Source organism: Gobio gobio (assembly GCF_949357685.1).
Source record: "Gobio gobio genome assembly, chromosome: 19".
NCBI lineage: Eukaryota > Metazoa > Chordata > Actinopteri > Cypriniformes > Gobionidae > Gobio > Gobio gobio.
The window spans coordinates 43998252-44014278 of record NC_137112.1 but is presented as its reverse complement, the minus strand read 5'-3'; the positions used below and the strand labels follow the sequence as shown (position 1 = coordinate 44014278).

Here is a 16027-nt window from a genome sequence, read left to right as displayed (position 1 = left end):
CAGACATATGCCATTTCGGGGGTGCACTTGGAATAAACTGTAAACTTTGTATCTGCTAAACAACTAAACTGCCTTTCCCTTTCACTACTCAAGATTCAAGATTCAAGAGTTTTATTTGTCACATACACAGTTATATACACAATATACAACTGGCAGTGAAATGTAAACAGGTCCGCTCCATGGACAGTGCAAATAACAGTTACAAGAACACAAGGGGAAATTAAAATAGAAATAGAATAAAATTAGAATAAAAAGTATTAACATAAGTAGAGTTATAAATAAATCAAGTAAGATAAAAATAGGAAATAAGATAAAAATAAAAAAATAAAATAAAAATATAAAATATAAAATAAGTGGATATGATAAGTGAGAAACTGTAGACTTAAAAATAAGTGGTTAACATAAAATATATATATATATTTATATATAGAGAAGTATGATGTGCATGCAATAGGTATAATTGCAAATGGAGTATAATGTGCAAACAGGAGTATGATGTGCAAACAGGTTATTACAGGTTGTTACACAGTAACAATAGGAACGTAAAGTGCAGTGCAATGGCAGTATGTGAATGTTAATGTTTAAACTGGATGTTTATGCGTGTGCGGGGTGAAGTGAAGTCACGTGACTGAGTTCAGGAGTCTGATGGCCTGGGGGAAGAAACTCCTCCTGAGTCTTTCAGTCTTTGCCATCAGGCTACGGAAGCGCTTACCAGATGGCAGCAGGGTGAAGTGAGAGTTTGCAGGGTGATTAATGTCTCTGATGATTTTAGTAGCTCTACCTCTGCAGCGTTTGGTGTAGATGTCCTGCAGAGACGGGAGAGCTGAGCCTGAGATGCGCTCGGATAAGCGCACCACTCTTTGCAGGGCTTTGCAGTCGTGACTGGTCTGAGTCAGGACACTTTCTATCGCCCCTCGATAGAAAGTTTTCAGGATGGCTGGTGAAACCCTGAATTTCCTCAGCTGGCGCAGGTGGTACAGTCTTTGCCTGGCTTTTTTCACTTGTGTCTGGATGTGTGTAGTCCAGGTCAGATCCTCGGAGATGTTCACACCCAGGTATTTGAAGCTGCTCACTCTCTCTACCGGTGTCCCGCTGATCATGAGAGGGGAGTATGACCGATGCTGTCTCTTCCTGAAGTCCACAATCAGTTCTTTGGTCTTGTTAACATTCAGAGAGAGACAGTTGTCCTGGCACCATGATGTCAGTTGCTCCACTTCGTCCAAGTATGCCGTCTCATTGTTGTTGGAGATGAGACCCAGGACAACAGTATCATCAGCAAACTTGATGATAGAGGTGGAGCGGTGTGTGGACAAACAGTCATGGGTGTAGAGAGAGTAGAGCAGGGGACTCAGCACACAGCCCTGTGGAGCTCCAACACTCAGGGTGATGGAGGTGGAGGTGAACTGGCCTACTCTCACCGCCTGGGGTCTGCCAGTGAGGAAATCTTCAATCCAGAGGCAGAGAGAAGAATTCAGGCCTAGATCCAGGAGTTTGTGTGTTAGCTTAATGGGAACTATGGTGTTAAAGGCTGAGCTATAGTCAATAAATAGCAGCCTGACATAGTTCCCACTTTTGCTGTCGATGTGAGTGAGGCAGGAGTGAAGGACGTGAGAGATGGCATCTTCAGTCGATCTATTGGGACGATAGGCAAACTGAAGAGGGTCCAAAGTGTCAGGAATGGAGGAGCAAATGTTGTTTTTACTCGCATCGCAAAATAGGAGTCCTTCCTTAGTAAGACAGATAATGCAAACCTTAAACATATCTAAACTCACAGAAATAAAAAACTGCATACAAAAACAAATTGGTAGAAAATCACAATAAAGTCTGTGACACAGAAGGACCACCTCTCGCCGAGGAGCATTCATGTGGGACTTAAATATGCAGAGATAAATAAAATATTTAAAACTAAATATGGTGGGAGATTAATTTTGGAAGCAAGGGTTTACAGATCTCTATGAGAAGCCTCATGTGCGACTGATACTCAACTGCCATTGGCTCATCTGCGTTCAAGGGGAGGGGCTTACCGATAGGTCAATTGGAACACAACTCCATATATGGAGAATGGGGCGGGACTTGGGATAGGCGGAGTCTTATAGACTAGATTATGGTTGGAGTCTTTGTTTTTTCACACTCATGTTGTTCCAAACGTTTTTTTTTTTTAAACAGTTTGAATCTTAAATATTTATGCAGCTATTTCCAGACCAAGACAGGCCTTGATGTTTACTTTTTCCCAAGGAGTACATGTTCCGAAGTTGAAAAATTTAGGAGCGCATTTAGAATCTTTAGGGGCACAACTAACTATTTCTGGATTTATATATATATATATATATATAAAAACACTGTTAACAGATTTTGCCATACTAGTGTTATTTTAGTATCACTAGTTTTTGTTAATATTTTGAATTCAAATTATTTCTGCTTTCATTTTAATTTTAGTTCAAAGTTTTAGTAATTCTGTTGTTTCGTCTTTTTAAATTTTTAGATTTAGATATTTTTTTAAATGTCTGTATAGTTTTTATTAATTTTTATTTTAGTTTTAGTTTGGTACATCAGGTTAATTAAACTAAATAACTAATAATAATGAAAATAAAATAAAATATAAAAAAATTATACTTTTCTTATGTCATTTGTGATATTTAAAATCTATATATTTAATAATATGCGTAAAATAATGTTCTTAGTCAGGGCATCCCAGACAGAAGCTAAAATTAAATGTAAATTAAATGAAATTATATACATATAAATGATATACAAATATATATATTTAGTGTAACAATCGGGGTGGCAACTGGACATACTGCTTCACTTTATTTAATAAACAAGCCCGATGATTATGCTTTATTATTGCAGGATGCTCATTCAAATTCAGATGAGGGAGATAAAATATGTATCCTTACAACTGTATACAACATTTTAGAATATAAACACCATAAAGTAAAGCATTAGTTCATAAGCCTTCGCTTGGCATAAATGTGCGCTATTCATTGATTGTGAACTGTTGCACGAGCCACAACAGCGCCACGTTCAGTTTTTGAAATGTGAAGCGCTCACATTTATTTAATAAAATCATAGCCTTTTGAAGTTTAATAATCACATAAGGCAGAATTTATGTTTTTCCATCCCCAAAATATAAGATGCCTTAATAAAATGATCATTAAGGCGCTTGTTATACCATTTAAGATACTGCTTTTAAGACTGCTTTGTGATCTTACATTTAAGAAAACTGATCTGTATTTTTTCCGCACACATTTTAAAGTTCGCACACATCTATTTTTAGTCGCAAATGCGAGTGAAATGGTCGCACTGTCGAGCCCTGCAAGACAGCTCACGATGTCTCTTAAGCTCCAAAAATGACCCCAAAACACCATAAAAGTATTCAAGTATTCATACAACTGGTGCCATTTTTGTCAAATACTATTATGATAATCTTTCCTTTTCACAATTAAGTTATTCAGAAAGATTTGACATCAAAATGTCATTGGTCTTCTCTGAGGACAAAGCTATTGTATGTGGTCATACGAACCACTTTTTTATAGTAATCTTTTGTCTTTTTTTGGAGCCTGAGACGTGATCACTAAGAGCTGCTACTGTACAGAAAAGGGCTGTGCTGAAAAAATGACAGCAAAAAGATTTGGGGCGAGTAAATAATGACAACCAAGGACACAGAGACAAAGACGATGATTATATGAAGCAAGGCAGCATAGGAAAGTGGAAAATGACAGTTGGCACAGGTGACCCAATCCTGTTGTCTTTCTGTAATTACCCATTGTTCACTGGGAATAGAGTGTGTTTATCTGCTGTGTGTTTGAGTGACAAGTGCAGACATGACATACACACACACTGCCCTGTCTCTGCCACTGAAATTGGACTCTGACTACTTCCCTGTCCTTCAATATGATTGACAAACATTTCTAGAGACATTATCACCAACTAACACACACAGGCTCAAAGTTTGACCTGATGACCATCAAGCAAACCCTTGCTGACTGAATAAAGTACATTTACACTGCAAAAACTCAGCAAAGAATCACTCAATACCCCAACAGCTGGTTGAATTCACAAATTGATGGACCAGGCATCAAAAGGTCACAGATTATTTTTCAGGCCTTTTTAAATATTTACTGTGATTAAATTAAAGGTTATGAATTACTGTGTTCGAGTTGAATCTTTCTAGAATGTTTGCAGTTAATAATGCCTGTGGCCCGTCTGGCTATGAGAAATCTGCTCATTATTTTTCTTCATAACCTAGAAGCTCATGCAAGCGAGAACATTTACTCATAAAAGTAATTTCTGGAACAGTCATTAAGTCATTATATTTCAATAGTTATTCGTTTTGTTAAATGGATTCATTCTGAAAAAAAGATGCAGATAATGAGTAATTGAAAACCGTCTATGCATATGTGTTCTTTTGTGTGTGCAAATGCTATAAAGGAAGATAAATGATCTTACAGGTTCAGTTTTTATTGCTGACCGATGGAATTTCTTTTCTGATATTTACAATATAGATATGCTGTTGCCAATATTAAGAGCTTATTGACTTTATATTGATGTAAAGTTGAATTTTCAGCATCATTACTCCAGTCTTCAGTCACATGATCCTTCAGAAATCATAATAATTGGCTGATTTGTTGCTCAAGAATTGTTTCTTATTATTATACATTTTATAAACAGTTACACTGTAAAAAAAAAAAATCCCTGTAAAATTTACGGTAAAAAAACAGCAGCTGTGGTTGCCAGAACTTTACAGTAAAAAATACAGTAGCAACATTTAGGTTTTATGGGACAGCACTTAATTTACTGTTTTACATTGATTTAAAGGTTTTGATTGTAATGATTACGTGTACACTGTACAAATTTTACGGTAAAAAAAATAATTAACTGAATAATGTAAATTACCAACCTATTGAAATATTAATATCTGTTATGTACCTTAGATTATATACTGACAACCACCAAACATGGTAGTGATGAGAGTCACATGATGAATCAAAGCTTTTAGGAGGACATTTTGACATTTTAAAAATGCAATAAACATTAATTTAACAACATTAAATTTAACATAAAACCCTAATGTACATAACTGATTTGAAAAAAATAAGAAGAAAAATAGTTATTTCAAGTGTCACGCAGGGAATTCTGGGAATGTCAATTTACGTTTTTTCACTGTAAATTACTGTAAATAAATTGTTTTTCACTTACAAAAATTGTAACTGTATTTTACTGTAAAATTAAATTAAATGTAAGGTTAGATCTATTACAGTTATTCACCGTATATAGTACGGAAACTTTCTGTTAACCTGTTTTTCACAATATAATTTTTACCGTCTTTTACCGTTAAAATCACGAGTAGGGTGTAGGGTTAGTAGTGATATTTTTGTGGAAACAGTGATGCATTTTTTCATGATTCTTTGATAAGTACAACGTATTAAAAGGGTCATGAACTGGCTTTTTACAATTTTTTATACTGTTGTCTGAGGTCAACTTATGACGCTCGTGTGGTTTTTACATTCAAAAACATCAAAATGAATAAGTAATAGGCTATTTTCTGGTTATATTGGTTTTGAGGCTCTCTGAAAAACGCTCGGTTTTGATGGGAGTGCCGCACTGAAGACTTGGAAGTAAACGGCCACGGCTAGGATTGGATAAGATTTGCATATTTAATGAGCTTCAGCTCCCCTCAGTACATGTGGGAATTGTTTTGAAAGCGTGTGGAGAAACGCTCACAGGGCTCAAAAAATGTCTTTATCAAACAAACACAAAGATTCATCTCTTATCCACCCGCGGTTGATTGGAATGTTATTTTTGTATTACTTGGCCCGTCCGATCAGTGAATGTAACCACGAACCGTACACACACACACGCGCGCAAGAAAGGAATGTTATTTCGGCAGGCCGGTGATACGTTTTGGTAGCCCGTCTGAAAAACACATAGCCCCGGGACGTTGGGCTTTGCGAGCACTGGCGTTTCAAGTCCGAGTCTGATCACGAATAAACCAATAACAGCTTCTCCAGCCTGTGACAGCGTGCAAAGGTATGTAATCAATAGATATCAAACGATCTGTAACAATGCAATACTTACACATATAAAAACATGTTTTACTCGCATAAGTGTGTTGCACCGTTCCTGTCGGATCCAAAGAGGCACAGCATTGTGTTTTAATCTCAATATGTCTGCAAATCTTTTCTCGACCTGTATCTTGTTTACAATCGATTCTGCGGTGAAATGAAGTGAACAAACGCGCAATGTCTTAAGCACGTGAGCTGGAACCGGCATGTTTATTGCTCGGTAGCGCGACCCGTTTAGCTCCACGAGTCGGTGGGCGGGGCTTGAGGCGGCGCTTATGCATTCTATGACGTCAGTGGTCGACATATTCTGAGATCTCTCGTTTTCTGGGCCTGTTGTCAATAAAATCTTTTCTTTTACTAACAAGGAGGTTTTCAGCTCTGAAACATTTCATGGTGATATTCTTATATCACCATGAAATGTTATATATCAAAGGCTCAAGGGAAAGTTGCTTTCTCAATTCATCACCCCTTTAAGTATTAATTCATAAAAAATATACATGTAATATACACTATTGTTCAGGTTCAAGGTTTGTGGTATAGCATTAGCATTTACTGTACATGGTACCATGTCTAAAACATTTCAGCACTTGTTTGCACATGGCTGTTTTTCTTGTGAGGGTGAACTAAAGTTGCCTCGTGTGAGTATGGTCAATAATGAGACACACACTCTCATGATGTCAGTGGATGTTACATAAGCAATGATGTGATATTGACAGGTCAGATATCACACCTGAGCCAACGTGACAGCTATCTCATCTTAACCCGAAGAGAGGTGTGTGTCTGTCACTCTTACACACACATTCACCTTGACCAGAGAGAGGTGTTTTTTGAGTGTCCATGGGAAAGAGAGATACAAATACATTTAGAATGTCAGATTTTTTTTTTTTTTGCAATGTCAATTAGCAATCGGAAACGTCTAATTAGCCATTACCAGTCAAACAGCCATGTCAATTTTGTCTCTGATTTGTGGCATCGTGCTGGTTTGCACCACCCTCAATAGCCGTGTTTCCTCAGTCGGGCCAAAAGCGAGCCTGCTAGGGCATGCCAGGGCCTGTCGTGTTTCCACTGTCACTTCCGGGGCTTGATCGGGGCCAGGGGTTTTGGGGGTTTTCAGGTTTTTTAAATCTGTCTCCTCTGCCTTTTGTTAATACCGGACTAATGCATCTGCATAAAGGCTATTTCACACACTCCGGTTAACTCGTATAACTAATAACTCCTGCTGTTTTTTTTCTCATTAGCTTCCTCTGTTGCTCTGGCGAAAAGGATAAGATAATAGTGAGATGGGAGCGATCGCTCAAACATCCTCAGTTTGCAATTATCGCATAATTTCGAGGAAAATTAATAGAAATGCTCAGAAATGTGACATAAAGATGATATAATGTGTAAGCCTTTGAACTTAAAAGCCTTAAAGGGATAGTTCACTCAAAAATTACCCCATGAAGTAAAATATCTGGTTACCGCGTTCTTACGAAGAAAGTGTAACTGACGCAACTTATGGCGCCGGACGTAGTGTAAACGTTTTGTACTGCGAGAGGCGTTACACTTTCTTTGTAAGTTGAATATGGAAGGCGGTCTGGCGGAAGCTAGATAATTTACTTTATAAAGTTTTAAATATAGATTTTTTCATACACAAATGCATCGCTTCACGTCAGAAGGCCTTTATTAACACCATGGAGCCGTGTGGATAACTTTTATAATGGATGGATGCACTTTTTTGCGCTTCAAATTTTGGGCCCCCATTCATTGCCATTATAAAGCTTGGATTAGACAGGACATTTTTTAATAACTACTATTGTATTCGTCTGAAAGAAGAATGTCATATACACGTAGGATGGCTTGAGGCTGAGTGAATCATGGGATCATTTTAATTTTGGGGTGAACTATCCCTTTAATAGTGTTGTTTTGTGCATTCCTGTGATCGTAAATAAAGGGAAGCAGGGCAACTGTTCTCTTTTTATGAAATTTTATAGTAATCAAATGAATACAGTAAGTATTTAAGGAAAGGCCAAGCATTCGATTCTGTCATGCTCATTTTGCAATCTAGCTAGTTTTCAGTCAGCAGGTGAAACGGTGAGGTTGTGTGACGTCGTTCTATGGAGGTGTGTTAAGGGCAGGTTTTACGATAGCACTGCAGGGCTACTGGCCTAATAGTGGAAACGCAACTTAACTTTGGGCTCGGTTCTTACTGTCTGAGGCTATTGGCCTCGTCCGGCACGTTGTTAACCCTGGCTTGCACTGGCCCGACAGTGGAAAAGTGGCTAATGATCCAAAGTCATGCTCAACACAACTTTAACTAAACATAAAATACAGAAATGGCAAACGTTGGATCCTTTAGTCACACGAACAAAAGTCTAAATGTCATTACACAGAAATCATGCTATAAACAAATTTCTTTCTTTCAGCTTGAGGTATCAACATCCTTGTGTTGAGTATTTATGACCCTTTTGTTTATTACTTGACTCCATCTCTGGCACAATTTTGCATACATATTATTCTCTTCTATCTGCAGCGATCACAATCCTTTTCCTCTAAACTTCAGTAGAAGGCAATTTAGCAAACAGTTGTCCGTTTATCTCCCAGCTCTAAGCAGAAACCCCCACAGAGTAACCAGTGTCATATCGTGTCAGTCGAGCTGTCAGATGTTACAGTTTTGTTTTATATGATTTGTCGGACAGTTAAATCCGGCATGTCGTGTCTCAACATGTCAGTTCCAAATATTGCATCAGCAGACAGACACTAGACAGGCTAATATACTCAACATCAAACTCCTCATATGGTTATAATCCATTCATGAAGTCAAATGTCCTGACCGGACATCAGTTGCGCCTTTTGATCCTATTACTGAATCCTATTTATCTTTGGCTGCATGTCACATCTCTGTCATAGATTATGAAGCAGTGTCAGTTAGGCAGTTAGTGCTGCTGATGCGGTCTCATTTCCTCTTCCAGTAGTCGAATGAGCTTAGGATATTACAAAATCTGTTATTATTTCTAATTGCAGTATTAGGTTTATATGTAATTACGGTAAGTAGTACAAGCCAATTTTTGCGGGTGGTTATTGCAAAACTTGAGTTTTTTGTGGTTACTGTGGTGTTGGAAGGTGGTTACTGACTCAGATAAGCACACCCCAAGGTCCTGGGTGCGTTCCATTCTGAAGTGGCCATCCCTGTTGCCCTATTTCTTTCAAAGATTTTACTTTTGAATGTATGTTTTGAATGAGTTTCTGAGAGTTGAAAGGCATGTCTATCATTATTATTTCCCCTTTTCAGTGCCCTGCAAAGACATCCCTTGTGCTGTTTAGATCACAGTATCTATGATATTTTGCTCACTAGATATGGATCTTGTCCAAGAGTGTCAAATCCTGCCCCCTGAAGGTCCACCTTCCTGGAGAGTTTTGCTCCAGCTCTAATTAAACATGCCTGCTAATCAAGGTCTTCAGGGTTACTTAAAACATCCATTAAGGTTGAGGATTGACTGAAACAGTTGGGGGAAGTCGTGGCCTAATAGAGAGTCAGACTGGTAACCCGAAGGTTGCGGATTCGATCCTCAATACTGGTAGGAAATGACTGGCTTGCTCTTGAGCAAGGTACCTAATCCCCCATCACTCCCCGGGCACCAAATCAAAATGGCTGCCCACTGCTCCGGGTGTCCACGGTTTGCAGTGTGTGTTCACTACTCCTAATGTGTGTGTGTGTGCAACTTGAAAAGGGTTAAATGCAGAGGATAAATTTCGAGTACTTGGCCTTCGCATGTCACTAGACTAGACTAGAAACGTGGCTCTCCAGGAGGCTAAACCAGTTAAACAAAGCCTTCAGGGTTACTTGAAACTTCCAGGCAGGTTTATCAAAGAAAGTTGTACTGTAGCTAGACTCTGAAAAAGGGCCCCCCTGGAGCAAGATTGGGCACCCTGGATCTTACTCCTTCAATATAAGTCTCTATTTTATTGGGTACCTGGTAAGCTCGAGAGTATGATCACCTCTCGTATAAGCACACTCTCAGACAAAATGGTACAAAAGCTGTCTCTGGGACGATACCCTTTAAAAAGGTTCTAATATGCACAATTTTGGTACCAATATGTACCTTTGAGATACTATTATGCACTCTTTAGGTACAAAGGTTTACCTTTTGAAAGGGTATTGCCCCAGTGACAGCTTTTGTACCTTTTTTTGAGAGTGCATTAACACAAGTTATGCACCAAAGTGAAATACTTGGTTAGTAATTTGTTCACGTCCTTCTCAGCATTGCAAGAAACTGGCTGCTTTTTCTTGTCTGTCTTTTCTTTTCCTCCCCATCCTCTTTATCTTCATCACCTTGACATTTTTCATTATGTAAATTAATGTCAAATCTTCTGATCTAATTACATAGTCAGTAAATGGTTCATTGTTTTTCCCAGGTGCAAGAGTGGTTGTGTCTGAACTGTCAAATGCAGAGGGCGTTGGGGATGGATATGGAGACGCCACGGTCGAAAAGCCAGCAGCAGATCCACTCACCGTCTCAGCCCAGCAAACCTCCACCCCAGTCTGCATCCCAGCCCACGCTACCCCCACAGACCCATCCCCAACCCCAACCCCAACCCCAACCTCAACCCCAACCCCAACCCCAACCCCAACCTCAACCTCAACTCCAACCTCAGTCTAAACCTCAGTCTCAACCTCAGTCTCAACCTCAGTCCCAGCCTCCGTCCCAGCCTCCCCCAGAAGCTAAGAAGCAGACCATTCCTCAAGCTGCCCCTCAAAGCAAACTTCCTGCTCCTGGTGCTATTCCTCTTCCAGGCATGGCCAAAGCCCCATCCCAGCCTGACCTCTCCCGGTCGGGCCCCGGATTCCAGCCTCAGGCCCCGCGACATGATCAGACTCGCAGCGCCGGAAGTTCTCCATCCCGCCAACCTCCTCCACCAGAACAGCCCTTCGGGAAACTTTTCGGTTTTGGCGCTTCGCTTTTGAACCAGGCCAGTAATTTGATATCAGTGGATCCGGTCCAAGCCACACCGCCGGCCCAACAACCTTCCTCCCCCAAGCCCCCGCAGAAGCAGCCGGGACCCCCCGGGCCTGGTCCAGGTCCTGCAGCAGGTGCTAAACCTGCAGCCCAGCCAGCTCCACCACGGCAGGACGTTTCTGCAAAGCCCAAAGTGTTCTGTCCACTGTGTAAGACTGAGCTAAACATGGGAGATCCAGCCAAGACCCCGAACTACAACCTCTGCACCCAGTGCCACACCCAAGTCTGCAACATGTGCGGCTTCAACCCCACGCCTCACCTGACCGAGGTAAGACGAGCCTTTTCTGTTATCCGGGTGATTTGTGCACTTTTGGAAGGTCTTACATTTTTGGGTGCTTGGTATCAATGTGCAGCTCCCGAGTATTTGATGACGATGTTGCATCAGCTCAGTCTATTTTTTCTTTAACAGATTTCCAGAGTTGTTTTTTTGCAGGTTTTCGTCTGACTGGTGTTATTTAATTCCACAATGACACTCCTACTATGAATAGCCAAGTGAACTCTTTACCTTAGGCTAAATTTCACTACACAGTGAACATTCTGGGGGATGTTGGAACCTATGTCATGTTGAATGGTTTTTGGAAAGTGTATATGTCAGCTTTGTGGTGGTGTCACCGTGGTCAGACTAGTCTTTAGTTCCTGCTGCTGTACTAGGTTTTTCTTTTTTGAGACTAATCGATTTGCAGATATTGTGTGGCCAAGGGTTAGTTTAGAAAACGATATGTAGGCATATTATGATACAGTTTTCAAAAATCATTGATTGCATAATACGATATTGTACATAGTATCATATTAATATTGTAATATGTTATTTTAAAAGGGCAGATGATCTGTAACGTCGCATATTGATTGTATTCCATGAAAGGTCTAGCTATATAATATTTTATATATCATTTTCAGATATATTATTATTAGACATTTTACTATTACTACATATTTGATTAAAAACGTCACTTAGGCATTACATCCAAACTGATATTCTCAACAGTGTATACCAAAATGTTGCTAATATGGTGCTGCCATATTTTATGGCTAATATGGCACTGCCAAATTAATGAGAAGTTACATCTCAGACACTTTGGCATGTTCACTTGAGGGTGTAGGTCAGTTCAGAACAGTTTCTTCATAGTAATGTGTTCTTAGGAAAAATGAGCCTTAGAGGGAGTTTCAAAATATATTTGAAAAGTAGCCAGATTTAGAAACATTTCTTGACCTTTAAGCTACCAGAGAACTGTTGAAGTGAGTCGATAGGCAATTTTTTCTTTTTTTATGCAAGCCGCCTTGATCAAATGGGAATCAATAGATTAGCACAAATGGCATTTTGCAGAGATTCTGGTCAGAGCATATGATTTATTCATATTTTAAGGATTTCAGATATATGCAATGTATTTTTATAACGAGTTTATGTTTTTGAGCTGTACCTCCACCGAGGATTACTGATATAATTTCTCGGATGCTGATTGTTGATATATTTTTCAATACACTATTGATGTACGTCATATTGAGAGAGTCTTTCCAGACCTTGATCTGTTTTCTATGCTTTCAGTCTGTGAAGAGCGACCTTAGTCAGAGTGTTTCCGAAAAACTCTTTCACATTTGTATCACCTGTCCTGATATCTTTGAAGTCGTTCATTACTGTCGAGCTAAAAGCCATCAAATGGCTCACTGCCCCTCAGGTCAGCAGACCGTGAGCGAACAGACGGTTTCATTTCCTTCCAATAAAGTAACGATCCTCATGCAAATGAATCTCATTGATCGCTTTTAGGCTACTTAATTCAGAGGCCAGCTAAGTTGACACTGCCCTGTTAGCTGTGCTGGAAAGTTCTGTCACGACAGAAAGAAAAGCTGGGAGAGTTTTTCACCAAGACAGCATAAGGATAAATATGCAAATCAGGCCTGATTGAATGATGGCGGTAATAACAAGCTTTCAGGGAAGTGTTGCCTTGTTTTATGAGCTCACTCAGTCTTTACATAGACACAGCTGTCACACAGAGAGCGTGAAGTCATTGCTACTGGAAAATCTTAAGAAAATATCATTTGTTGTCTTAAGGAAATAAATGGTTACATTTAACGTGAAAGGGCATGTGCAACCTATTTTACTTTACAGTTTAGATTTAATGTTGACTTTAAAGGATGTTGTTTGTCTTAGTTTGTATGTCTGACCTTTTCTGCTGACTAGTTTGACCTCTTATGGCATTGATGCTCTTCTTTAGGCTAATATTAGGTTTACTGATGCCGCACTGTCTTTTATGTTCTTTGTTCTTGTATTTGTGGATCTTGCGTTTGATAACACTAGCCATATCTTTGTACAGATTCCTGCTGATGCCATGCTGATAAACACTGCTTAACCCAGCCTAAGGTGGTTTCCAGTTCTCTTAGACTGGCCAAGCTTGTATTTAGGTGGTCTAGTTGGTCAACCAGCTTGTTTTCCAGCTTAAACATGCCTGAAACTTCTCAAAAACCAGACCAGGGTGGGAGGCCGAGAAAATATTTTCTTACTTAACTCTTAAACTTTCCTGTAGCTCAAACAGTAGAGCATGGCGCTAGCAACGCCAAGGTCATGGGTTCGATTCCCAGGAAAAGCAAGAATTGACAAAATGTAAAATGTGTACCTTGAATGCAATGTAAGTCGCTTTGGATAAAAGCGTCTGCCAAATGCATAAATGTAAATGTAAATGTAAACGCATACCTTGGGTCTTTAGTGACCTGGGACATCATTCACTACCCTTCTCCTCATTCATTTTTTAAAGTTAAACATTAACCTTGTTAGTATTCCTCAATAAATTCATTATAAGCAATATAACAGGAAAATAAAAGAATGCCTGTTTTCCCATTTATTTTATATTTATTTTATATCGCTAATGACCCGAGGTGTGTAACAGTGTAAGCATTTTTTTTTCTGCGCAATAGTAAGTTCATTTTTAAAGACTGAATAAGCGCAAATCATCTTTATTTCACAGGGTGGCAATGTCTGATACACAATGATGAAGTGACGTTTCATTCATAGTTACCGCAGGCAGAAAACAAAAGAATAGAAACATGCCTCAGCGATTACTGCAGAGCAAGTACTCAACTCAATCAAACTGAACCCTTCCAAGATCCAAAAGGTAACAAAATATGCTTTATTTTATTCTTCTGAAATTGTTACTCTAATATCAGGAGACTTGGGTACTATCGCACAGTTAGAGATTAATCTGTGCTAGACATAGACCGGGGTCGCTAAAGACCCAGATATGTAATAATGATTGACCAAATATTCATGCATTTAAGGGTTATGCATTTAAGTTTTTATCTAGTTTTACATTACAAATATATATATGTCAATGGGTAAGAAAAACATCTTTGGTAACACTTTAGTAAGGGGGACACACATTGACTATTAAATATAACTTTTGCCTTAATAAATTCCTCATTTTAATTTTATTGGGTAGGATTAAGGGATGTAGAATATGGTCATGCAGAATAAGGTATTACTATGTGCATTGTAAGTAACAATAAACAGCCAATATCCTAGTAACATGTATGCTAACTAGTTCATAGCAAGAATTGACCCCTAAAATAAAGTGTTACCAAATATTATTTTCTCTTTGACTTATGCTTGTTTTAAATTTAATTAAGAATTGTTTTTTTTGTTTTTTTCGAAAACAAGACATGATATAAATAATTTTTTTTAAATAAATTTAGATATTTGTAAATATTTGTATTGCAAAACAAGGCCAAACATACTGAGTAAGAAAATATTTTTCTTTTCAGTGCAGCTAACCACTGTAGGCTTGTTTAAAGGTCCCCTAGAATGGAAAACTGTATTTACCTTGGCATAGTTGAATAATAAGAGTTCTGTACATGGAACTGACATACCATGAGCCTCAAACACTATAGTTTCCTCCTTCATATGTAAATCTTGTGCTTGAAAAAGACCACTGAAAAATGGGCGAATCTACACATAACGCCGACTGTGACGTAACAGTCGGGATCATTAATATTTACGCCTCCCCAAATTTGCATATACCAGCCCATGTTCAAGGCCAGGCAGTATTAACGCGGACCTGCGTGGCCGAATCATCAGAACTTCTGCAGGTATTGTGAAGATGAGGACATATAGTGAAAACGGCAGATCATGGATATAAATATTATGTTCCAGCTGTGTAGGGGATGTGAGCACTTTTCATACCCTTCCCACAGAACTGTCAACAGGCATGGTTGATGTTTATCTATAACAGGATACCGCAACTTTTTAATTCAAAGTTGTTAGTTTGCTCTGGCTAGTGTCAATTTCGTTAACGAAAATATGACGAAAAATGTTCATTGATGAACATTTTTGTAATATTTTCTTCTTTTTTATTGAAAATAAATGCCTTTCCGATCTTATATGTGATGGGAAAAGGGAGTAGAGTGAGTTCGGCAAAAGGCAGATTCGAACCTCGGTTCGATTTGCATCAGAACTTGATGCCATGTGTCTTACCCCTACACTATTGCTGCTCTAAATGATATGGTGATTTCCGTAATTTTGCAAACAAGGCGGTATATTTGTACTTAATGTAAATGGCATCTACTCCAGTAAAACTTTTCTGAGAGAGGACCCACCCAAATTTTTTTTGCTTCCGATGCCCTTGCACAAACGTCCTTAAACGATTATTGTGACTAAATAAACATGCAATATCGTTGACAAGAAAAGACGAGACTAAAATGTAGTTGTAAAATAAACATTTGAACAAAAAGCACTCTGGTTTTGGTCGGGCATGTGCAATCTGGCTCTCTCTCGGTCGGTCTGTGTTCTGTCACGACGACTCACGAGTTTGTGATTTGTGTGTGCTGAATAACTGCACTTGCGTGAGCTACTGAAATGAGCCAATCGGAGCAGAGCTCAACATTATTATTCAAGACCCTTCCAAATAAGGCAAAAACAGACCATTTCATTCTAGGGACAAATCCTAGGGTTGTAAATGGACATGTAAAACTGTATCTGGAGTA

The 16027-nt window shown here is 38.9% G+C and overlaps 1 protein-coding gene across 1 annotated transcript in view; it reads left to right on the top strand.

Annotated features, from left to right (window-relative positions):
* Window positions 1-16027, top strand: part of bsnb (bassoon (presynaptic cytomatrix protein) b) — a gene marked incomplete at its 5' end in the record, with an annotated part of 153961 nt that overhangs the window by 57900 nt on the left and 80034 nt on the right. Inside the window, one exon of the mRNA XM_079845371.1 lies at window positions 10458-11327. Within this exon, the coding sequence (XP_079701497.1) occupies window positions 10458-11327 (870 nt within the window). The remainder of the gene's footprint in view (window positions 1-10457; window positions 11328-16027) is intronic.